This window comes from Trichosurus vulpecula, chromosome 9, assembly GCF_011100635.1.
Source record: "Trichosurus vulpecula isolate mTriVul1 chromosome 9, mTriVul1.pri, whole genome shotgun sequence".
Taxonomy (NCBI): domain Eukaryota; kingdom Metazoa; phylum Chordata; class Mammalia; order Diprotodontia; family Phalangeridae; genus Trichosurus; species Trichosurus vulpecula.
This window is the reverse complement of record NC_050581.1, coordinates 59,693,622-59,718,418: the sequence shown is the minus strand read 5'-3', so window position 1 is coordinate 59,718,418 and position 24,797 is coordinate 59,693,622. Positions and strand designations below refer to the sequence as shown.

Sequence of the window (24,797 nt, the reverse complement as noted above, 5' to 3'; positions counted from 1 at the left end):
CCCAAATTCTAACGAATAGATGATTTATTTCTGTGTCTGGACACCATATGGGTATAAATTACAGTAAAAGATTAAGGGCAGAATAGGCAGGTTTTTTGTGATGAATTTGTACATCAGTAAATGAGTCTGTCTGTGTGAATGATGTGAATCCTATTTTTAGGCAAAAGGATAACTTGGCAAAAATGATTACAGTCACATTTTGCTAACTATGACTTTGGTTTTAATTGCAAAGCAGCAGCCAATATGTGTTCCCTATACCAATGAATTCACAGGTCCTGTTCTCTGTACCAATGAATTTACAGGTCCTATCCCTTCTCCTTCTTCCTGCACCCCTGATTTTTTGTGTACTAATTATAATCATGGGAGTAATATTGGGTTTCTAATTATAAGTTTCATCATTGTTTGGAACTTAAATCTGTATTTGTAGTATACTGTAGCTTTATGGAATTTCATGTTTCTTCTATTAGGCCTTTGGATGCATCTATGATGGACTATTAAATGAATGATGAATATCTATCAGGGATCTTGTAGAAATCATTCCTGCATGTGGTAGGGGTTGGAAAAGAATGATTCCTTCTAGATCCTCTCTAGCTCTAAAATTCTGTAATACAAGCAAGATTTAGTACCAAAAGATCCAGTTTGGGTATATGGGCACAGGTGGCAGTTGAGTCCAAGTGTAAGGGTAGGATTTCAGAACATATTTGAAGGAATTTTTGGAGAACAGAGACCAGACAAGGAATTGCATGTCAGAATCTGGTATGGTTTAGCTAGTTAATAGAACTAATTATAAGGCACTCATTTAGCTCAAACTGTTTACTTATTATATATATATGTGAAAATGTTATCAGTATTCTTAAAACTGTCACCAATAAGAAGGTAGTTTGAAAGAAAGGTTGGGGTTGAGTCGTGTATGGTAGGGGTGATTCTAAAAAACAAAATTGGGTAGGAAGGTAAAAGGGAGCAATCCTATTATAAAAATGGGGTCTGAAAGGAAGAACTAATGCAGAAGAGGCAGGTAGGGATGGAGGGCTGGTAGTGTTGGAGGCTTATTCTCACCTGGGTTGAAGAGGAAACAACACGTACATCTGGAAAGGTGTAGAAGTCTTCTGAACACATGGAGAGGTAAGAAAACTGGGGGATAGGGTGGGAGAGAGACTTTTAAGGGGTGTGTGGGTTGGAATTTAGGAGGGTGGGGGAGAGGATGGGGGACTTTTGGACGAGTGTGTGGATTGAGATGGGGGGATTGGTGACTCTTGGAAGGGTGGGTGAAGTGGGGGGCAGGGTGGAAGGGTGGGGAAAGAAGATAAGGTAACAGGGATAGGGTAAAAAGAGAGGCTGAGAAAGAAAATAGTGAACAAAAACAAGTTGGAGGGAAATTCACAATAGTAATTATAACTTTGAATGTGAATGGGATGTTTATAGCAGCTCTCTTTGTGGTGGTAAAGAACCGGAAATTTCAGGGATCCCTATCAATGGGGGAATAGCTGAACGAGTTGTGGTGTATGGCTGTAATGGAATACTGGGGGGCGCTGTAAGAAATGATGAGCTCAATGATCTTAGAAAGGCATGGAAAGACTTGCACGAAATGATGAAAAGCAAAGCAAGAAGAACCAGGAAAACATTGTGTACAGTAATAGCAATACTGTTTCAAGAATGACTTTGAGTGATTAGGCCATTTTGACTATTATAAATAAACCAATTAAAAATAAAGGACATATGAAGAGAGATGCTATCTGCATCCAGAGAAAGAACTGATAAATAGAAATATGTATAGAATAACATGTACATATACGCCTATTTGTGTCTAATGCGGCCCACATTTAGGGTGCATCTCTGGGGTGTGGGGAGGGAGGGAAGAAAAAAAGGAAAAAAATTTACATGATAACTTTGTTATATATTTGGAGGGAATAGCAAGTTGTACATGGTAGATTTGCAGTTTTATGTGCAATCATATTTTTTATCGCACAGTGTTACGGAAATGCTTGTTTGTTCTCTAAATGGAAAATAAATTAAATTAAAAAAAAAACTAGAAAGAAAAAATAGAATTGTGAAATCCAGCTATGGCCATGAATCCTAGGAAATAGGTTGTCTGCTTTTGCACCTGGTTTTAAGTATCCTTCCTAGTGTCAGCCGATGACTAGCAGGAATGTGTTGCTCTCTAGGGTTAAGCAGATTTCTGTAAGAGTTTTTGGTTGGTAATTGCAGTATAGGCAGAAGACTAAGTGTTTTTCTTCCCCTGTCACTTGTAACATCTGGCCTAAACCAGCTGGTAGGCCTCTACCCTTCACATCTTATTACAACACGCATATAACATCTGAATAAAGAGAAGAGGTATTTCAACTCAGCATATATGTTTGGTTTCTACATATCTATAGATCAAGAAATTTACAAATATAAATTGATCCATGTACATATGCTTACATTCATACATGTGCTTACACATAGTATATAGATAGAGCAAAAGACAGAGATTCAATATAGATACTGCACTAATATACAATATATCTAAAAAGATTATACATATCAAAGAATTGTTAGGAATCCCAGTCTTTGACCCAGGACTGAGAGGGCCCCAGAGAAAGAACTGTATGATGATGACAAAGATACAGTCCTCCTAACTAGCCTCTTCTTAGAGGAAGCTCCTTATGGAATCCCCTGAGGTGTAGGGTATGTTCAGGGAAGACTAGTACCTCTGATGTGAAGGCTGCTGAGCCCTTTCCAGGGCTGCTTTCCATGTTTGGTGTCCACCTGATCCACCTAACTCTCACTTGTGGCTCCAAGAAGCTGTAGTAGGCACCGTGGCCATAGCCCAGTAGTCCATTTCAGCAGATGGGCTAAAAACCAGGTTGAGAGTAACCAAGGGGTCTCAAACCCATTGGTGAATTATCGGGGGTGTCTGTCCCCAAGCATGTGAAGACTTCCCCTGGTGGAATGAGCACATGAGAACAATTTGTTCCAAGGGCCATGAAGGCAGCTGAAGCAGGTGCTATGGAGCACTTAGAGCTTGGTTAGACATCGAAGATGCCAAGGTCATCCACTGTATTTTGGGCCATCACTAGTCATCTTGACTCTGTCCTGCTACTGGACTATGATGGCTTTGGAAGAGAGAGTGAGGCCAATGACGTGGTGCAACTCTACCTCACAACTCCAATTTATGTGAATCAAGACATCACCCACACCATTTTACCATTTTTACCTACCTCAAAGTCCTGTGGCAAGAAGCAAGGATGAAGCAGCAGGTGCAGATACACTGGGAGCTGTAGTCACAGCCCTGCACACAGACAGCCCAAGCCGCAGGGTAGTTTTCTCACTGGAAGCAGCAGTGGGATTTGGCAGCCCCCTGGGTGTCTGAGCAGCCTTTTAAGGACCACATTGCTTACCTCTTGGTGTGAGGAAGGGGCTAGAAAATGTGCCCTGAAATTGTCTGCTTATCCAACTCTAGCCTGATTACCACAGCAGGCGGGGGGATCCCATCTTGTGGCCGAAACAAAAAAAATGTGCAAAAACTTCTGCAGTACATGGAATGTGCACACCCTTATAAACAACACAAAATCCAGTAGACCTGAAATATGAATAGCCTTTGTTGTTAAGAGAATTCAGCAGGTATCACATCTGAATCACAACCCTGAGTGAAAAAAGGCTGGTGAATGAAGACCAACTTACTGAAATCAGAGCTGGATACACATTCTTCTGGAGTGGTCACAGTGAGGAGGAGCACTGTGAAGCTGGTATATTTGATTTTGCAATCAAAACTAATTTAATTAACAAGATTGTGTGCCCTATCAAAAGGAATGAACAACAGGCTCATGATATGTGATTTCCACTTGCAGGAAAACACCATGCCACCATCATCAGTGTCTATGCCCCCATCATGAGAAACCCTAATGAGGTCAAAGAACGATTTTATGAAGACCTGGAGACACATCATCAATGTGCTGAACGGGGACAAACTTATAATTCTGGGTGACTTTAATACTACAGTAGTCTCAGACTACCAGACATTGCAGGGAGTCCTTGGGAGGAATGGAGTTGGAAACAGCAACAGCAGTAGTCACTTACTACTGAAGACTTATTTATTTCATGACCTTCTTATCATCAACACTGTCTTCCATTTACCTAAATGCAATAAAACTTCATGGATGCACCCTTGTAGCAAACATTGGTATATAATACACTACTTGATTGTAAGGAGAAGAGACAGACAGGATGTGAGAGTGATGAAGGCAATGTGTGGTGCAGAGTGCTGGGCTGATCAAAGACTTATCCTCTCCAAGCTAAATATTTGCATTCAACAAAAGCAGCTGCCCCAAGGCAAAATGACTACCAGAAGACTTAATGTCAACAGATTAGAGTACTTTGAGTGGGAACAGTTCCGTTGCTAATTTGGAGGTAAAGTTGAGCCAACACACAGTTGGCAACGGTAGAGCAGAAAAGGAGTGGGCAGCTTTTAGAGATTTGGTGTACAGCACTGCATTTGCTCATATGGATCAGAACACTTGCAAAAATCAAGACTAGTTTGATGAAAATGATGGGGGAAATTCAGAAGTTGCTGAATGAAAAACAAGAACTCCACAGGGTTTACCAGCAGGATAGTTAATCCATCCCTAAGAAGGCAACATTTGATTCCATCAAAAGTAAAGTACAAACAAAGCTTAGAGAGATGCAGGATTCTTGGCTCAGTAAGAAGGCAGATGAAATTCAGTTTTATGCTGATAGAAACAATCCAAAGCACTTTTATGATGCCTTGAAGGTTATTTATGAGCCAAAGACCTATGATGCACCTCAACTACTCAGCACTGATGTAGCCACGCTGATTAGTGATAAAGACATGATCCTGGAGAGATGGGCTGAACACTTCCATAGTGTTCTGAACAGACCATCACCAATCAATGCTGAAGCCATTGACCATTTACCTCAGTTTGAAGTCAATCCCTCCCTAGCTGAAGTTCCAACTGAAGAAGAGGTTTTGAATGCCATTATGCTCCTTTTGTATGGCAAAGCATGTGGTGCTGATTCTATTTCATCTGAGATTTACAAAGTGTGTGTGTATGGGGTCCACTGCTCATATAGAAGCTGACTGAAATTTTCTGGGTTATATGGCAAGAGGAGGTTATTCCCCCAGAAGTTCAAGTGTGCTTCCACTGTCCATCCCTATAAAAGAAGAGGGAATAGATTGTCTTGTGACAATCAAAGAGGGCTCTCTCTTAGTCATTGCTGGTAAGATTCTCGCCAGAGTCCTTCTTGATAAGCTGATCCTTCACCTGGAAGATGGTCATCTAAATGAGAGCCAATGTGGCTTCAGAAACAGCCAAGGAACAGTAGATATGATGTTTGCTGCCTGACTACTCCAGGAAAAATGCCAGGAGCAGAATAGAGGTCTGTTCACAATATTTGTAAATCTGACCAAGGCCTTTGATACTGTAAGTTGTGAGGGTTTATGGAAAATTATGTCAAAATTTGGTTGCTGGGAGAAGTTCATCAGTATTGTATGTCAGTTTCATAACAGCATTCTTGCCTGGGTTCTGGATAATGGGCAATGCTCTCACACTTTCCCAGTCACAAGTGGAGTGAAACAAGGCTGTGTGCTTGCTCTCATGCTTTTTAGCATGATGTTTTAAGCTATATTATCAAAATGCCTTCAATGAGAATGAACGTGGCATCAAGGTCAGCTATCACCCTGATGGTAAATTCTTCTCAAAAAGCTACAAGCTACAAGTGGAGGGAATATTGGTGCATGATTTTTTTTTGTTTGCAGATGATCATGCACTCAATGCAGACTCTGAGGCTGAGATGAAACCAAGTATGGATCAGTTTGAGGCTAGTTGTGCTAACTTTGACCTAACAATTAACACCAAGAAAACACAGGTGCTCCATCAGCCAGCACCACAACATCCATACGTGGAACTATCAGTTACAGCAAATGGAGTTTTTGTATACTGTGGATAAGTTCACTTACCTTGGCAATATACTTTCTAGGGGTGTACAAATTGATAATGAGGTTGATACATGCATTGCCAGAGCTAGTTCAGTGTTTGGGAGCCTCCAAAGGAAAGTGTGGGAGAGAAGAGATATTAGACTGACTACCAAACTGAAGGTCCACAGAGCCATTGTACTGACTTAATTGTTGTATGCCTATGAAACCTGGATAGCACCATACTAGGAAACTGAAATCGCTTCCATTTGAATTGTCTTAGGAAGATTCTGAAGATCACCTGGCAAGATAAGATACCAGACACTGAGGTCCTTTCTAGAACTAAATTGCCAAACATTCAAACTCTATTGCAGAGAATGCAACTCCAATGGGCTGGCCATGCTCTTTGAATGCCAAATGTACGCTTGCCAAAAAGACTCCTCTCAAAGTTAGTCCTTACAGATACCATGTGCCTGTAATCATGTATAATGTTCTCCTGGTTCTGGCTCCCTTCACTCAACACCAGTTCATATATGTCTTTCCAGGTTTTAATGAAGTCCATCTGCTCCTCATTTCTTATGGCAACAATAGTATTCTATTACATTCATATACCACAATTTGTTTAGCTATTCCCCAATTGATGGGCATCCCCTTGATTTCCAATTCTTTGCCACCACAAAAAGAGCTGCTATATTTTTGTACATACTGGTCCATTTCCCACTTGTGTGATCTCTTTGGGATATAGCCCTAGAAGTGGTATTGCTGGGTCAAAGGGTATGCACATTTTTATAGCCCTTTGGGCATAGTTCCAAATTGCTCTCCAGAATGGCTGGATCAGTTCACAACTCCACCAACAATGTAACAATGTTCCAATTTTCCTGCATTCTCTCCAGCATTTCATTTTCCTGTTTTGTCATGTTAGCCAATCTGACAGGAGAGATGCGGCACCTAAGAGTTGTTTTGATTTGCATTTCTCTAATCAATAGTGATTTAGAGCATTTTTTCATTTGAGTATAAATATCTTTAATTTCTTCCTCTGAAAACTGCCTGTTCGTATCTTTTGACCATTTCTCAATTGGGGAATGACTTATTTTCCTATAAATTTGACTCAGTTCCCTGTATATTGTATTTATGAGGACTTCATCAGAGACACTGGTTGTAAAAATTCTTTCCCAATTTTTTGCTTCCCTCCCATCTTTGTTGCATTGGCTCTTCTCACCAATACAAGATTCAAAGACAGCTCCAAGACTCATGATGGAAAAAGCTATGCACATCCAGAGAAAGACTTATGGAGTCTGAGTGCGGATCGAGGTAAACTATTTGCTCTCTTTTTTCCTTCTCTTTTGGTTTTGTTTCTTCTTTCTCATGATTCATTCCATTGGTTATAATTCTTCTTTACAACTTGACTGTTATGTAAAGAAGTTTAATATGAAGGTATATGTAGAACCTATATTGGATTACATGCCATCTTGGGGGGGTTAGGGGGAGGAGAGGGAGGGAGAGAAAATTCAGAACTCAAAAATTTGTGGAATTGAGTAAATTAAAAATAAAAAATAAATTAAAAAAGATTGTTTTATGGAGTACTCACACAGGGCAAGGGCTCACCTAGTGGTTAGAAAAAGTGATACAAGAATAGTGTCAAGGACATACTCTTAAGAACTTTGGAATTGATTGTGTGACATGGGAGACAATGGTACGGGACTGCCCAGCATAGCATACCTCATCAAAGAAGGTTCTGTGCTCTATGAGGAAAGCAGAATTGAAGTAGCTCAAAACAAATGTGAGATATGCAAATTTAGAGAATGTTCACATGGATTCTTTGTGCCCATCCTGTGATAGAGTATTCCAAGTTCATATTAGTCTGATCAGCCACAGTTGGATACATTATGACTTGACTCTAACATAGTGATGTCATTTTGGTCCTCTTCAAGAATGAAGGCCAACCACCACTATGGAATCTCCGTGGAATTAAAAATGTGGCCTTTCCATCTGATGCAGAGAACCAAAAGTTCTTGGGGATAGATGAGAATAATTATTCTTTTCCATAGGGATTAAACCTAACAGAAATGAGTTAGATACTTTTAAGAACCTGAGAATATCACCAAGAGGGCAGAGCCTCCTGTGTAGGCCTAGGACTCAGAAGACAAAAGATCTCAAAGATAACTCACCTAGATAATTTTTGGGGAGTCCTAAGCTGCCCTGGTCTAAAGTTCTCTCTGATCTAGGAACTTCAGTTCCTTGTCCAGGAGCCTTCAGTTCCTGGACCAAATTATGACTTGCTGTTTCTGGCAGTCCTGAAGCTTGCCCACATGGCTTTGACTGAGTCACTGGTCCTTCTTGTATCTTGACTAACCTCCATGCTAGCTGCCTTCCCTGTCTTGTGCTTAGCCTAGTCTTGACTATCACATATGACTGTGACTGCCCTGGCTGGGCCTGAAAGCCAGATTCCCCAAAAGGAAAAAGCCATGTAGCCTACCTGAATTTGTATAGAATAGCATAGATTTACAGGTAGATTTACAATGTGAATGTTGTTTACAGCAATAGATTACCAAGTACAGTGCCTGGCACGTAGTAGGCACTTAATAAATGTTTTATGATAGATTAATGTAAATCCATGTTGCTTTGTATACAATCCTATGGAATTGGGTCTCCAGATGTTTCAGGACCAGCTGTGCTTTTCTTGTAACTGAGTGGTCATAATGATCTTTCTCCTCCTTCCCCTCCTCCTTCCCTCTTGCCTTACCTGTATGGTCCTCAGGTCTTCTTCACCTATGTAAAATGGTCCTTGGGTTCCTATGCTTCATCTGTATGTGGTAGGTTTCTCTCTCTGAATGGCCCTTAGTTTCCCCATTCAGTCTTACGTGTCCAGATCCCCTCATTCCCTCTTCCCACTGCTGAGGCTCACCTGACTGGATGGCTTTCAGTGCGGCATCCTTCTCCCACTGGAAAAGCTGCTTTACACGATTTCCAAACTTCTCCCTGTGCATAGCCTTTGCAACTGCTAGCACCTCTGGCTTGTCGGTTGGGGCGATGGGGCGCAATGTATAACCTGTGGGGAGTGGGCCACATAACCTGGGGAGCCCTGTAACCTGGGGGGAAGGATGTTCATGGAACCTGAGGGAAGAGAGACATGTAAGTAATCTGGGAGAGGATAGGGAACAAATAACCTGGGGGTCTGGCACTGGGTTACCAGAAGAAAGGATAGTCATGTGGCCTGGAGGAAAGGGGGTTTTGTGATTTAGAGGGAGGGTGATAATGTACCAAGAAAGATATGTGGAAGGAGCAACAAATTTAGGGTCAGGAGAAATGTGTTTGAATGACTCTGACATTTACTAACCTTGGGTAAGCCATTTTACTTTTTGAGATTCAGTTTCTTCGTCTATAAAATGGGGTTAATAATACATTACCTGCCTCATGTGAGGAAAGGACTTTACTAAGGCACCATTTAAAATTATTATGATTATAGTGAGGAGGTATATGATGAAATATCCTTCTTTTCCACAGTGAGAGTTTACTCTTATTTTTAAAATCCTATAAGCTAAACATGAAATATTGAAGACATTACAAGTGTACTGTGAATAAGGAACTTCAGTATCATCAATACTTCCAATCATTAAACTCTTTGCTTTTCTTTGAGGTCTTTAGAAAACTTGTCCAATACAGTCATCCCTTCCACATTTTGACTTTAGCCATTGTGGTTTCGGTATATCATGGGTCAGCATAAGAAACTAAATGGGAATTTTTTGGGAGTTTTACGGAAGCCACAGACAATACTCCAAGATTGGCAGATAACACAGAAAAAGTTTAGAAACTCAGAAATTATACATACACACGTATGCACAAACATACATATATACATATATTATTGTATAATATCAACCCAGATGTTACAATTAGGTACTGTAAACACCTCATAAAAGAAAAATCAAAACAAAAATTCAGACTTCTTCTCTGACACAAAGGAAGAGTCAAAAAATTTTACATGGAATTTCCAGATTACAGGGGCACTGCACCCCTAACCACTGTGATGTAGAAGGAATGACTGTATTAGTGGTGGCTAACCATTGATAATTCTATTTCAGGTAACCAAATAATAATAGCACAGTGAGAGGCATTTCAAGATCAACAGCTTCAATTCTAAACTTTTGTTGGGTCTGAGATTTTCCAGAGGGTATCTGTGAATTGTTTCAAGTGGTGCTTTGTTTTATGTATTCAGAAGTCTGGAGCAGCTTTCTTGGATTTTTTTCTTGCGTTGTGGTGTTTGGGGTTTTCTTTGTTATTTGTCGTGTTTTTCTGGGAGACTTAAGATCCTTAATTTGTCTCTTTGCATCCTACCTTTGACATCAATGGATTTTGCTTATATAGGGCTCACATTTTTTGGACATTCTTTTTCTCTTTCAGTTTGTCTTTCACTTCAGCACGTTTATATTCCCAATCATTTAATTGTTCTCTCCTTTGCTTCTTTGGAGAGACTTGCCACCATGGATTCAAATCTTTCTATTCTCTCAATTATTTCTGCTTTGCAGGGCATAAATTCTGCAATTTGCTCACTTTTAGCTTCTTGTTTTAAGATTCTGATTTTCCTCCTGAATCCTTTGGGAACATCCTGCTGCAGTTCCATGCTCTCTGGGGAATTTCACAGGGTCTTCTGTGTCATCAGGTGTTGGTTCAATTTCCCTTGTTTTACAATACTTATTTGGAGATGTTTGTAGTCTTTTAGAGGTCTTGGTGAACATCTTCCCTTTTATTTTAATATCTCCCCTATTGATTTATCTGCTTGTTTTCTAGTTTTCTTCTTCCTGAGATCACTGGCAATTTTATTTTTTTCTTATATTACCTTATTCCTTACTTTCTGACTCCTTCTCTTTTGATGGTGGTCCTCTAGGGGCTGGACCTCAAAGCCATCTAAGTCTCTTTCTAGTTTTCACTCATCTCAAGTCCTGCCCTAAGAAGATTTGGTGAGGGTAGAACAGAACTGGTCCTAGATGGATGCCAGGCCCTTTATTTTAGTCCTGGTGCACTCCCATATGCATGTTTGCTAGTGTCTTCCCCTAGCTCCTTTTGTTCTTTAGTTCTCTGGTTGAGCACTGATACCATAGAGAATACTCCTGCTTTCCTGTGCCTCTCCCTCCTCTGAAGAAGGTTGGTCAGAACTGGTGGTCTTCTAGTTGTTGCTACATAATGGTGGTAAGGGCAGGGACAAAATTTCCTGGCAGAGACTGAAGCAGCAGCAGGGAAATTTGCTCAGTGGATTGGATCTCAAAGCACAAACAAGTAGGTTGGATTGTGCATCCTGCCTGAATCTGGGGACTAGTTTTGGGTGTGTTGTGTGAGTGACTTGGAAATTAGTGTTCTCTGCTACTAATTCACAAGTCTTGTTAGGCCTCTTAGTGTCTTGGACTATGGAAGGATCTGTAATTTATTTTCCCTCTGGCATGTAATTCCTCTTTTGGGAGGAGTTTTTGAGAGTTAGTGAGGACTGGAGAAAATGTTTAGTCCTCCATCTTATTTGGTCCTGGAATTTTCTGCTGTTTCATGGAGGGTTTGATTTTTAGAATTCTGAAAGTGGCACCATATTTTGGTGATGGCTTGATCATTGATAAACAGAAATTATACTCACTGAAAGACTTCAGGAAGGTCAGAGTAGTTTTAGACTTTGATAGATAGGTGAACAAATAGAAATGTGATTTCCGAACTCCCACTATCACCTTCTTAGGCTATTGATTCAATGCTTCTGGGGTTCACCTAAGCCAAATTCCAATGAATATAATCCATGTTCTTTGCCAATGTTAATTTGTCAACCAATGTTGAAGTTGTGCTTTACCATAAGGTGGTATTGAGGGACAAACTGTTTATTACTCAAGCATAATATTATCCACAAAACCAAACTACATATAATTATATATCACTTGAAGTCATCACAGGAGAAGGAAGTTCTATAACTACCTCTATGTAATATTATTATGTAATCTGTGGTTAACTGGGCCCTATCCCCTGACACCTTAGAACTAGATATAGTCTTCAGACAGCCTCTCACAAAGTCTCTTTGACTCATGTTTCTACTTAAGGTTTACCCTAGGAATATAAGAATTTTACTTGTTTTTCTCCCCCAAAAGGGGCCTCAGCTACTTTGCAAGCATTCAAGGTAATGGGATATTGAATATAAGACAGATTTTTATTTAACCCAATGGAAAACATATGGGATTATGCCAAAGTTCCTCAACAATTGGGAAAAACTCTGCTCCTCCTTCTAAAAGGCACTAAATAATCCCATTCCTCTTGGGTTTCACATTCTTTTGGGATCTACACACATAATATTCACAGTATTAATGATGCAATAGATATAGGTCACTCCTCAGATCATATGGTTCTCTGCTATGCCAATCTTTTTTCCTCTTTGGAGTTAAGCCAATGGCATAGCCTGCAGGCCTCTTTCCAGGCCCAAGTGAGACTGGGCATTTTCATATCTTCTTCCATGCTCTCTTAACTAGACTATGAATCCCTTTCTTTTCTTTCCCCTCAATATTTCCTCTTTCTAGATATGTAATTGGCGTTCTTCTCTAAGGGTACATGGTTCACAGTAGAGGGTGTATAGATCACACTACTGTAGCATATATGAATTTTTTGGATGAAAGGATTGGTTAGAAGCTCTTCTAGTGGCCTGGAATTGATCCATGATAGCAGCAATAGCAGCAGCTTTGGGAACTCTAAGCCTAGAGGTGGTAAGTGGGTTGGACAACTGGTCAGAAAGAGATTACAGGGGATCTTTTGCTGGCACTGGGTGAAGCTGACACTGATTGGCAACTCTATTGCCCATAAGCAGTTCTGGGTTGTAGCTCTAGGATGGACAGGAGTGCTTCTTGTCCAGTTGGGGGGAGCAGGGGCCCTGGTTTCAGTTCCAGGGCCAAGAAGAGCACTAGTACTTGGGGCTGGAGTGGGGTTGGGGCCTTTCCTGGGTAAAGACCAGAACACAGACCAGAAGAATAGTGACTACACCTTTCCCAAGATCACACTACCTTGGAAGCACTGAAAACTTGTAGACTCCCAGAACTAATTCTGAAAACAGTAGCATGTAAAAGCCTGAAGTTTGGAACAGTGCCTCCTCAACCGCAGGTAAGCACAGCTCAACTTTAACATAAAGTCCAAAGTGAAGAAATAGGCTGGGAAATGAGCAAACAACAACAGCAGAACTTGACTATATAAAGCTATTGTGGTGGCAGGGAAGACAAAGACTCAAACTTAGAAAAAGACAAAAATATGAAAAGAGCTGCAAGGAAGGCCTCCAAGAAAATTACTAATTGGACCCAAACCCAGAAAGAATTCCCAGAAGAGCTAAAGACATAAAAATGGTAGAGGAAAAATTGGGAAAAGAAATGAGAGTGATGCAAGGAAATTATGAAAAAAGAATTAACAGCTTGGTAAAAGAAGCACAAAAATACTGAAGAAAATAATACCTTAAAAAACAAAATAGGCCAAATGATAAAAGAGGCAAAAAAATTCATCAAAAGAAAGAACTAATTTAAAAGCAAAATATCCAAATAGAAAAGGAGATGCAAAAATTCGCTGAAGAAAACAACTCCTTAAAAAGCAAACAGGCCAAATAGAAGAAAAAAGATACAAAATCTCACTGAAGAAAATAATTCCTCAGAATTGGGTGAGTGGAAGCTAATGACTCCATGAGACTTCAAGAAACAATAAAATAAAGTCAAAAGAATGAAAAAACAGAAGAAAATATGAAATATCTCATTCAAAAAACACCTGACCTGGAAAATAGATCAAAGAGAGATAGCTTAAGAATTATTGGTCTGCCTGAAAGCCATGATCAAAAGAAGAGCCTAGACATCGTCTTTCATGAAAACATTATGGAAAAATGCTCTGATATCTTAGATCCAGAAGGTAAAATAGAAATTGAAAGAATCCACAAATCACTTACTGAAAGTGATCCCAAAATAAAAACTCCCAGGAATATCATGGTCAAATTTCAGAGCTCCCAGGTTGAGGAGAAAATATTGCAAGCAGCCAGAGCTGACTAGAAAATCTGACATTCAAACAGAAGACTCAAGAGAAGCACAAAAAGTTAAACATGAAAGGGTAATCAGAAGGGACATTCCTATATGGGAAGGTGATATATGCAACTCCTCAGAACTTAATCATTATTAGGGCAATTAGGAGGAGTCTGCCTAGACAGAAGGCATGGATTTGAGTTGATTATGTTGGGATAATCTCCAGCAAAAGAATGTAGGGATGGAAAAAGAGGGATGCACAGAAAGCAGGGACAAGGGAAAGGTAGAATGGGGCAAATTTTCTCACACAAAGGAGGTACACAAAGAAGAGCTTTTATAATGGAGGGGAAAATAGGAGGAGGTTATGGGCAATGCTTGAACCTCATTCTCATCAGAATTGATTCAAAGAGGAAAGAATATATATAATACACACTCAGTTGGATATAGAAATCTATCTTACCCAATAGAAAGATATGAGGGGAAGAGGAAAACATACTGAGGTGGGGTGTTGATAGGGAAGAGGACAGATTTGGGGAGGCAGTGGTCAGAAGCAAGACAGACTTTTGAGGAGGGACAGAATAAAAAGAGAGAGAGAGAAGGATAAACAGAGGAAAATGGGATAGAGAGAAATGAATTCATCATAAATGTGAATGTGAATGGGATGAGCTCACCCATAGAACATAAGCTGATAGCAGAATGCATTGGAAACCAGAATCCAACAAAAAGTCGTATACAAAAGACATGCTTGGGACAAAAAGACACACAGAGAGTTAAAATAAATGGCTGGAGCAGAATATATGATGTTTCGGCCGAAGGGAAGAGGGCAGAGTGTGGCAGTCATGATCTCAGACAAAGCAAAAGCAAAAAGAGACCCAATTAAAAGAGATAAGAAGGGAAACTGCAATTTGCTAACGGGTACCATAAACAATGAAGTAATGTCAAAAGTGTCCACAGCAAATTTTTCTGATAAAGGCCTTGTTTCTCAAATATATAGGGAACTGAGTTAAGTTTATAAAAATTAGAGCCATTCCCTAATTGATAAACGATCAAAGGATATGAACACACAGTTTCTAGAGGAAGAAATCGAAGGTATTTTATAATTATATGAAAAAATACTCTAAATCACTATTGATTAGAGAAATGCAAATTAAAACCACATGTATCTGAAATGAAAAATGGAGAGCATGAGGGAAAATAGGTACATTAATGAACTGTGGGTGAAATAGTGAACTAGTCCAAATTCTGGAGGACAATCTGGAGCTATGCCCAAAGGGCTAGAAAACTCTGCCTACCCTTTGATCCAGACTAGGTCTGTACTCCAACGAGATCAAAGAAAAAGGAAAAATACTAATACATACAAAACTATTTATAGCAGTTATTTTTGTCATAGCCAAGAACTGGAAATTAAGGGGATGCCCATTAACAGGGGAATGGCTGAAAAAGTTGTGGCATATGCTTGTAACGGAGTACTATTGTGTTATAAGAAATGACAGGGGAGGAGGGGCAGAACCAAGATGGTGGAATAAAGGCAGGGACTTGCTTGAGCTCTTCTGAATTGCTCTCCAAACAACATTAAAGTAACACCTGAAAATGAATTCTGAAGTGGCAGAACTAACAAAAAGACAGGGTGAAACAATTTTCCAGCTCAAAATAACTTAGAAGGTCAGCAGGGAAGGTCTGGCTCAAAGGGGTGAGAGTGAAGCACAGTTCAGTGAAGATCAAGAGCCAGCCCAGGCTGCACTAGAAAGCCAGCAGCAGGTCATGGCAGTGGTAATGGCTTCTGGAGCTCTCAGTTCACAGACAATAAGAGAGTTGGAAAATTGATTAGAAAGAGATTATAAGAAATCCTTTGCTGGCCCTGGGATCAGGACTCTATTGTATTGTCCATTTTAGGTTACAGTTTGCAGTTCTAGGGTGAGGGAGAGTACTAGCAGGAGCAGGGACCCTGCTCATAGTTCCAGGGCAGAAAAGAGTTCTTGTAATTACAGACCAGAGCACAGGACAAGAGAGCAGTGACCACACCTCTCCTTAGATCATATCACCTTGGAAAAACTGAAAACTTATAGACCCCCCAGAACTATCCCTGAAAACAACAGTATGAAAAACCTGAAACTTGAGACATGCCCCTTCCACCTCAGGAGCAGAGCCCAACTTTAATACAAAGTTAAAATTCAAGCAGTAGGCTGGAAAAATGAACAAACAACAAAAGAAGAACCTTACCACAGAAATGGTGACAGAAGATCAAAACTCATAAGAAGACAATGAAATCAAAGCAGCTACATGCAAAGCCTCAAAAAAATGTGAATTTGTCTCAGGTCCTGGAAGTGCTCAAAAGGGATTTTGAAAATCAAATAAGAGAGGTAGAGGAACAATTCAGAAAAAGAAATGAGAGTGATGCAAGAAAATCATGAAGAAATTAGTCAAAAGCTTGGTAAAGGAGGCACAAAAGTAGTGAAGTTAAAATAGTACCTTAAAAAACAGAATAGACCAAATGATAAAAGAAGCCAAAAAAATCACTGAAGGAAAGAACTCTTTAAAAGGCAGAAATAGCCAAATGGAAAAAGATGTACAAAAGTTTACTGAAGAAGAGAATTCCTTATAAAGTAAATTGGCCAAATGTCAAAAGAGGTACAAAAGATCACTGAAGAATATAATTCCTTAAAAATTAGAATTTGGCAAGTGGAAGATTCCATGAGACATCAAGAAACAATAACAAAAAATTGAAAGAATGAAAAAAAATAGAAGAAAATGTGAAATATCTCATTAGAAAAACAACTGACCTGGAAAATAGATCAAGGAGAGATAATTTAAGAATTATTGGACTACCTGAAAGCCATGATCAATAAAAAGAGGCTAGACATCATCTTTCAAGTAATTATCAAAGAAAACTGCCCTGATATCCTTGAACCAGAGGGAAAAGTAGAAATTGGAAGAATCCACTGATCACCTACTGAAAGAGATCCCAAAATAAAAACTCCCAGGAATATTATGGCCAAATTCCATATGTCCCAGGTCAAGGAGAAAATATTGTGAGCAGCCAGAAAGAAACAATTCCAATATCATTCCACCACAGTCAGGATCGCACAAGATTTAGCAGCTTTCATGTGAAAAGATTAGAGGGCTTGGAATATGATATTCTGGAAGGCATAGGAGCTAGAATTACAACCAAGAATCCCACCAAAACTAAATATAATATTTTTTCTTTTTTGTTACTAAAACAAATACACAATAAGAAAAGAAAAAGAAACATATTATAAACTTAAATACAAAACAATAAAAGCATGTCATGCATAGCAGAATGTAAGAGAGGATTCAAAATATATAGCAATAAATTTCCATTTCAAGAAAGCCTATATAATGAATACTATGCATTGTGTTGAGAACTGTCCATCTTTTCTTTGCTTCCTTATGAGTTTTCTTTTGTTCTCTGCTGTGCACTTTTTACTTTGTTCTTTTTTCCCCTTACCTCCCCAGCCCCAAGCTACAATTAAACACAGACACACACATATGTATTTATATATACAATATGTATGTATATATTAATATAAATACATATATAATATATGCACATACATACATATATACATTCATATAGACATATACTTTCCCTAACAAATTCTACTTTTGATCTTTGTATTTATATTTGTGAATATCTCTTATTTCTAAATATAATTCTTCAGGGGGAAAATGGATATTTAAAGAAACTGAGGGCTTTCAAGCATTCCTGATGAAAAGACCAGGGTTGAATAGAACATTTGACTTTCAAACAGAAGACTCAAGAGAACATAAAAAGTTAAACATGAAAGAGTAATTGTGATTTAATCAAGTTAAACAGTTTACATTCTTATATGGGAAGATGACACATGTAGTTCCTAAGAACTTTACCATTATTAGGGCAGTTAGAAGGAGTGTCCATAGACAGAGTACACAGATATGAGTTGACTACGATGGGATGATATCCAAAAAAATAAAATTAAGGCATGAGAAAAAGGGATTCATTGGGAGAATAGGGAAGGAATAGGTAGAATGTGGTAAATGATCTCACATAAAAGAGGAACAAAAGAGCTTTTACAGTGGTGGGGGAATTGGGGGTAGTGGCAATTGTATTCTCATCAGAACTGGTTCAAAGAGGGAATAACATACATATTCAGTAGGGTATAGAAATCTATCTTACATTGATGGACTCTGAGTGCAGATTGACGCATACTGTTTTTCACTTTATTTTTCCTGGTTTTTAGTTTTTGGTTTGTGTCTTACAAAATGACTAATATGGAAAAATGTTTTGCATAATTGCCCTTGTATAACATGTATCTTATATCATTGTGCTTAGTGTCACAAGAAGCGGGGTGGACAGGAAGGAAGGAAGAGAATTTGGAACTTGAAACTTTAAAAAATGAGTGTTAAAAATTATTTTTATATATAATTGAGAAAAATAAAATACTATTTAAAAAAGAAATAAAGAATAATATTAAAAAGTTTATCTTACCCTATGTGGAAGTAGGAGGAGAAGGGGATAAGAGAAGGGGGACTGATAGAAAGGAGGGAAGATTTAGGTGAGGGACAGTGTGAAAGGAGAGAGAGAGAGAGGGGAGAGAGAGGATAAATAGATAAATAGGAGAAAAGAGCAGGATGCAGGGAAATACACAGTAATCATAACTGTGAATGTGAATGAGATGAACTCATCCATAAAACAGAAGTTGATAGCAGAGTCTATTAAAAAAAGAATCCTACAACATGTCATTTACAAGAAGCAAAGAGACATATACAGGGTAAAGGTAAGGGGCTCAAGCAGAATTTATTATGCTTCAGCTGAAGTAAAAGAAAAAACAGGGGTAGCAATTATGATCTCAGACAAAGTAAAATCTAAAATAGATCTGATTAAAAGAATTAAGCAGGGAAACTTCAATTTGCTTAAAGGTACCACACACAATGAAGTAATATCAATACTAAACATGTATGCACCAACTGATATAGCACCCAAATTCTTAAAGGAAAAGATAAATGAGTTATAGAAGCAAAGAGACAATAAAACTATATTAGTGGGGGACCTCAACTTCCCCTTCTCAGAACTATATAAAAACTATATAAACATAGCCAAAAAATGAACAAGAAAGAAGTTAAGGAGGTAATAGAAAAGTTAGAAAACTTTTAAAAAGTTAGAAATGATAGACCTCTGGAGAAAATTGAATGGGAATAGAAAGTAGTATACCTTTTCTCAGTGATACATAGTATCTATGCAAAATTGTCCATGTATTAGGGTATAAAAACCTCACATCAAAATGCAGAGAAACATGAATATTAAATAGATCATTTTCAGGTCACAATGAAATAAAAATTACATTCAATAAAAGACCATGGAAATCTAGATTAAAATTAATTGGAAAGTAAATAATCTAATCCTAAAGAATGAGTGGGTCAAAGAACAAATCATAGAAACAATAATTTCATTAAAAAGAGTGATAACAATAAGACAAAATACCACAATTTATAGGATGCAGCTAAAGAAGTACTTAGGGGAAAATTTATATCTCTAAATGCTTACATCAATAAAAATAGAAAAAGAGCAGATCAATGAATAGGGCATGCCAACTAAGTAAACTAGAAAAAGAACAAATTAAAAATTCTCAGCTAAATACCAAATTGGAAATTCTGAAAATCAAAGGAGAGATTAATAAAATTGAAAGTAAGAACACCATTAAACTAATAAATAAAACCAGGAGCTGGTTTTATGAAAAAAATACCTGAAGAAAATAGACAAATTATTGGTTAATTTGATTTAAAAAAAAGAAATAAGAAAAACAAATTACCAGTGTCAAAAATGAAGAGGGTGAATATACCACCAATGAAAAGGAAATTAAAGTAATTATTAGGAGCTACTTTGCCCAATTACATGCCAATAAATCTAATAATCTAAGTGAAATGCATAAATATTTATAAAAAATAAATTGCCCAGATTAACAGAAGAGGAAATAGAATGCTTAAATAACCCTATCCTAGAAAAGATATTGAGTAAGCCATTAATGAGCTACCTAAGAAAAAAATCACCAGGATCGGATGGATTCACAAGTGAATTCTACCAGACATTTAATAAACAATTCAAATACTTTATAAACTATTTGGAAAAACAGGCAAAGAGTCCTACACAAAATTTCTTTTGCAACACAAATACGGTGCTGATACCTAAACAGGAAATCAAAAACAGAGAAAAAAAACTACAGAGCAATTTCCCTAATGAATATTGATGCAAAAATTTAAATAAAATGCTAGCAAGGCAATTACAGCAATATATCATAAAGATCATATGCTATGACCAGGTGAGATTTATACCAGGAATTCAGGGCTGGCTCAATATTAGGAAAACTATATCAGCATAATTGACTGTAACAATAACAAAACAACAACGATCATATGATTATCTCAACAGACGTAGAAAAATTTTTGACAAAATACTATTAAAAACACTAGAAAGCATAGAAATAAATGGAGCTTTTCTTAAAAATGATGTGTACTACCTATCCTAAACCATCACGAAGCTTTATGTGTAATGGAAACAAGCTAGTTAGTTAGTTGCTGTCCTTTGTGCTTGATGAGGACCAAAATGATATCACTATGTTGGGGTCAAGGTGTAGTGTTTCTGACTGTGGCTGATCAGACCAATAAAAGCTTAGAAGGCTCTACCACAGGTAGGGTACAAATAGTCTATATGAATATTTGGAGTGAAGACATCTCTAAATTTGTGCATCTCATGTTTCTTTTGAGCTATTGCAATTCTGCTTTGAGCATAGAGCAAATGTGGGCACACCATGCTGGGTGGTCCTGTGCCAGGGTTGCCTATGTCCCACAATTGATTCCAAAGTTCTTCAGAGATACCTTGAGAGTGTCCTTGTATTGATTCTTCTGACCTCTGTTTGAGTGCTTGCCTTCTTTGAATTCTCTGTAAAATAGTCTTTTAGGTAAACATATGTTTGGCATTTGAACAATGTGGCCAGCCCATTGGAGTTGCACTCTTTGCAGTAGAGTTTGCACCTGAGAAAGGACCTCAGTGTCTGATACCTTATTTTTCCAATGATCTTCAGAATCTTAAGACAATTCAAATGGAAGCAATTCAATTTCCTGGCACTGGTATAATGTACAGGTTTCACAGGCATACAACAATGAAGTCAGCACAATGGCTCTGTAGATCTTCAGTTTTGTAGGCTGCTTAATACCTCTTCCTCCCACACTTTCCTTTGGAGCTTTCCAAACACCAAGATAACTCTGGCAATGGGTACGCAAACCTCATCATCTATGTGTGCATCACTGGAAAGTATACTGCCAAGGTAAATTAACTTATATATAGCATTCAAAATTTCTCCATTTGTTCTAACTGATGGTTTCACTTATGGATGGTGCTGTGCTGACTGGTGGAGAACCTCTGTTTTCTTGATGTTAACTGTCAGACCAAAATTAGCACAAATGGCAGGGAAATGATCCATGCTCTGTTGCATCTCGGCCTCAGAGTCTGCATTGAGTGTACAATCATCTGTAAACAAAAAGCTGCACACCAATTCTCCCTCCACTTTAGTCTTGGCTTGTAGTCTTTTCAAGTTAAATAATTTATCATCAGTGTGGTAGCTGGCCCTGATGCCATTTTTGTCCTTGTTGTAGGTTTCTGACAACAATACTGAAAGCATCATGCTAAAAAGTATGAGAGCAAGCACAGAGCCTTGCTTCACTCCAGTGGTGACTGGGAAAGCATGAGAGAATCATCCATTATCCAGAACCCATGTAAGCATGTCATTGGAACTGGTACACAATATCGATGAACTTCTCTGGGAAATCAAATTTTGCCATGATCTTCCATGAGCCCTTATGACTGACAGTAGCATCAAAGGCCTTGGTCAGATTGATGAATGTTGTGTACAGACCTCTGTTCTGTTCCTGGCATTCCTCCAAGAGTTGTTAGGCAGGAAATACCATATCAACTGTTTCTCAGCCACACTGGCTCCCAGGCAGATGATCATCTTCCAAGTGAAAGATTAGCCTATTTAGGAGGACTCTGCCAAGAATCTTGCTGGCAATGACTAAGAGAGGGACCCCCCCCCCCATGACTGTCACAGAACAACCTATTTCCCTTTCCTTTATAGAGATGGAAAATGGGGGCATCCTTGAACTCCTAGGGGATAACCTCCTTTTGCCATATAACACAGACAGCTTTTGTGTGAGCAATGGACCCCTTGCCTTGTAAATCTCAGCTGGAATAGAATCAACAATAGGCACTTTGCTACACGAGAGGAGCCTAACGGCATTCAAAACCCCTTCTTCATTTGGAAGTTTGGATAGACAGGGACTGACTTCAACTTGGTCAATGGCTTTAACATTGATTGATGATGGTCTGTTGAGAACATTATAGAAGTGTTTAGCTCATCTCAATCACGTCCTTATCACTAATCAATGTGGCTACATCAGTGCTGGGTAGTTGAGATGCACCATAGGTCTTTGACCCATAAATAGCTTCTGGCGTATCATAAAATCACTTTGAATTGTTACCATATGCATAAAACTGAATTTCATCTGCCTTCTTACTGAGCCAAGAATCCTGCCATCTCTCTAAGCTTTGCTTGTATTTTACTTATGATGGAGGTAAATGCTGGCTTCTTGGAGATAGAAGAATTATCCTACTGATAAATCCTGTGGAGTTCTCATTTTTCATTTAGTAGCTTCAGAATTTCCCTATCATTTTCATCAGACCAGGTCTGATGTTGGTGAGTGTTCTGGCCCAGATAAATAAATGTGTTGCTGTATACCAAATCTCTGAAAGCTGCCTACACCTTTTCTGCTTCACTGTTGCCAACTGTGTGTTGGCTCAGCTGTCCCTCCAAGTCAGTAACAAATTATTCAGGCATGGAGAAGTGCTCTAATCTGTTGACGTTAAGTTTTCTGGCAGTTGTCTTGCCTTGGGGCCACTGCTTTTGTTGAATGCAAATGTTTAGCTTGGAGAGGATAAATATATGACTGATCCAGCATGCTGTGCCACACCTTGCCTTCATCACTCTCACATCCAGTCTGTCTCTTCTTTCTACAATAACATCGTCTATTAAATGCCAATGTTTGCTGTGAGGGTGCATCCATGAAGTTTTGTTGCATTCAGGTAAACAGAAGACAGAATTGGTGATGAAGTCGTAACACAAACAAATCTTCAAAAGTAAGTAACTGTTGCTCTTGCTGTTTCTGACTCCATTCCTTTCAAGAACTCTCTGCCATGTCTGATAGTTTGTGCCTACTCTGGCATTAAAGTTATCTAGAAGTAGAAGCTTGTCCTCTTTTATCACATTGGTGATGAATATCTTGAGGTCTTCATAACATTTTTTCTTTGACCTTGTCAGGTTTGTCATGGTGGGAGCATATGCATTGATGCTGCTGGCATGGTGTTTTCCTGCGAGTGGCAATGTCACATGACCCTGTCATTCACTCCTTTTGGGAGGCATATAAGTTTGTTGACCAGATTAGTTTTAATTACAAAACCTGTACCAGCTTCATTGTGTTCCCCATCACTGTGACCACTCCAAAAAATGTATCCAGCTCCAACTTTGGTAAGCTGATCTCCATTTGCCAGCTTTGTTTAACTCAGGGCTGCTATTTGTATATGATACCTGCTGAGTTCTCTCACAACAAGAACTGCTCATCTCTCAGGTATTTTGTGTTGTTAGTGTACATACATTTCATGTACCAATGGTGAATGAAATCATCTTCACAAAAGTTTTTGTACATTTTTCTGTGTTTTGACTGCAGGGTAGAATCCCTGCCTGCCATGGTAGGCAGGCCAGGGTTGAGTTAGGTAAAGCAGACGATGTTTAGGGCCTTTTCTAGCCCCTTCCTCAGGTCAGGAGGTGAGCATGTGATCCTTAAAGAAGGTTGCTCAAAGAAGAAATAGGAAGAGAAATTACATTTAAAATAACTGTAGATAATATAAAATACTTGGGAGGCTACCTGCCAAAACAACCCAGGAACTATATAAACACAATTACAAAACACTTTTCACACAAATAAAGTCAGATCTAAACAACTGGGAAAATATCAATTACTCATGGATAGGCCAAGCCAATATAATAAAAATGACAATTCTACCTAAATCAATTTACTTAATCAGTTCTATACCAATCAAACTACCAAAGAGTTATTTTACAGAGCTACAAAAAATAATAACAGAATTCATCTGGAAGAACCAAAGATCAAGAATATCAAGGGAATTAATGGAAAAAATGTGAAGGAAGATGGCTTAGCCATGCCAGATTTCAAACTGCATTATCAGTAATCATCAAGACAACCTGGTACTGGCTAAGAAATAAGAGTGGCGGATCAGTGGAATAGATTAGGTACACAAGACATAGTAACAAATGGCCATAGTAATTTAGTGTTAACTCATAGACCCAAGCTTCTGGGATAGGATCTCACTATTTGACAAAAACCGCTGGAAAAATGGAAAACAGTATGGCAGAAACTAGTTATAAAGATGGAAACATCTTACATCATATATCAAGATAAAGTCAAAATGGGTACATGTTTTATATGCAAAGTATGATACCATAAGCCAGGGTGGGGAACCTGTGGCCTCAAGGCAGGTGGGTGGCAGGTGGACACCAAAGGTAGAAAGCAGCCCTTGAAAGGGCTCAGCAGCCCTCACACCAGAGGTACTAGTCTTCCTTGAACACCCATATATCCTAAACTAGTAGCACTCTCAATAAAATCAGGGGTAAAGCAAGGATGCCCATAATTACCATTATTATTCAATATTGTACTAGAAATGCTGGCTATAGAAATGAGAAGAAATAGGAGAAGAAAAAGCAATGGAAGGAGTTAGAATAGGCAAAGAGGAAACAAAACTATTACTCTTTTCAGATGAT

The 24,797-nt window shown here is 38.6% G+C and overlaps 1 protein-coding gene across 1 annotated transcript in view; it reads right to left on the bottom strand.

Annotated features, from left to right (window-relative positions):
- Positions 1-24,797, bottom strand: part of FAM221B (family with sequence similarity 221 member B) — a 49,213-nt gene that overhangs the window by 22,007 nt on the left and 2,409 nt on the right. Inside the window, exon 2 of the mRNA XM_036739554.1 lies at positions 8,817-8,960. Coding sequence (XP_036595449.1) covers positions 8,817-8,960 — 144 coding nt within the window. The remainder of the gene's footprint in view (positions 1-8,816; positions 8,961-24,797) is intronic.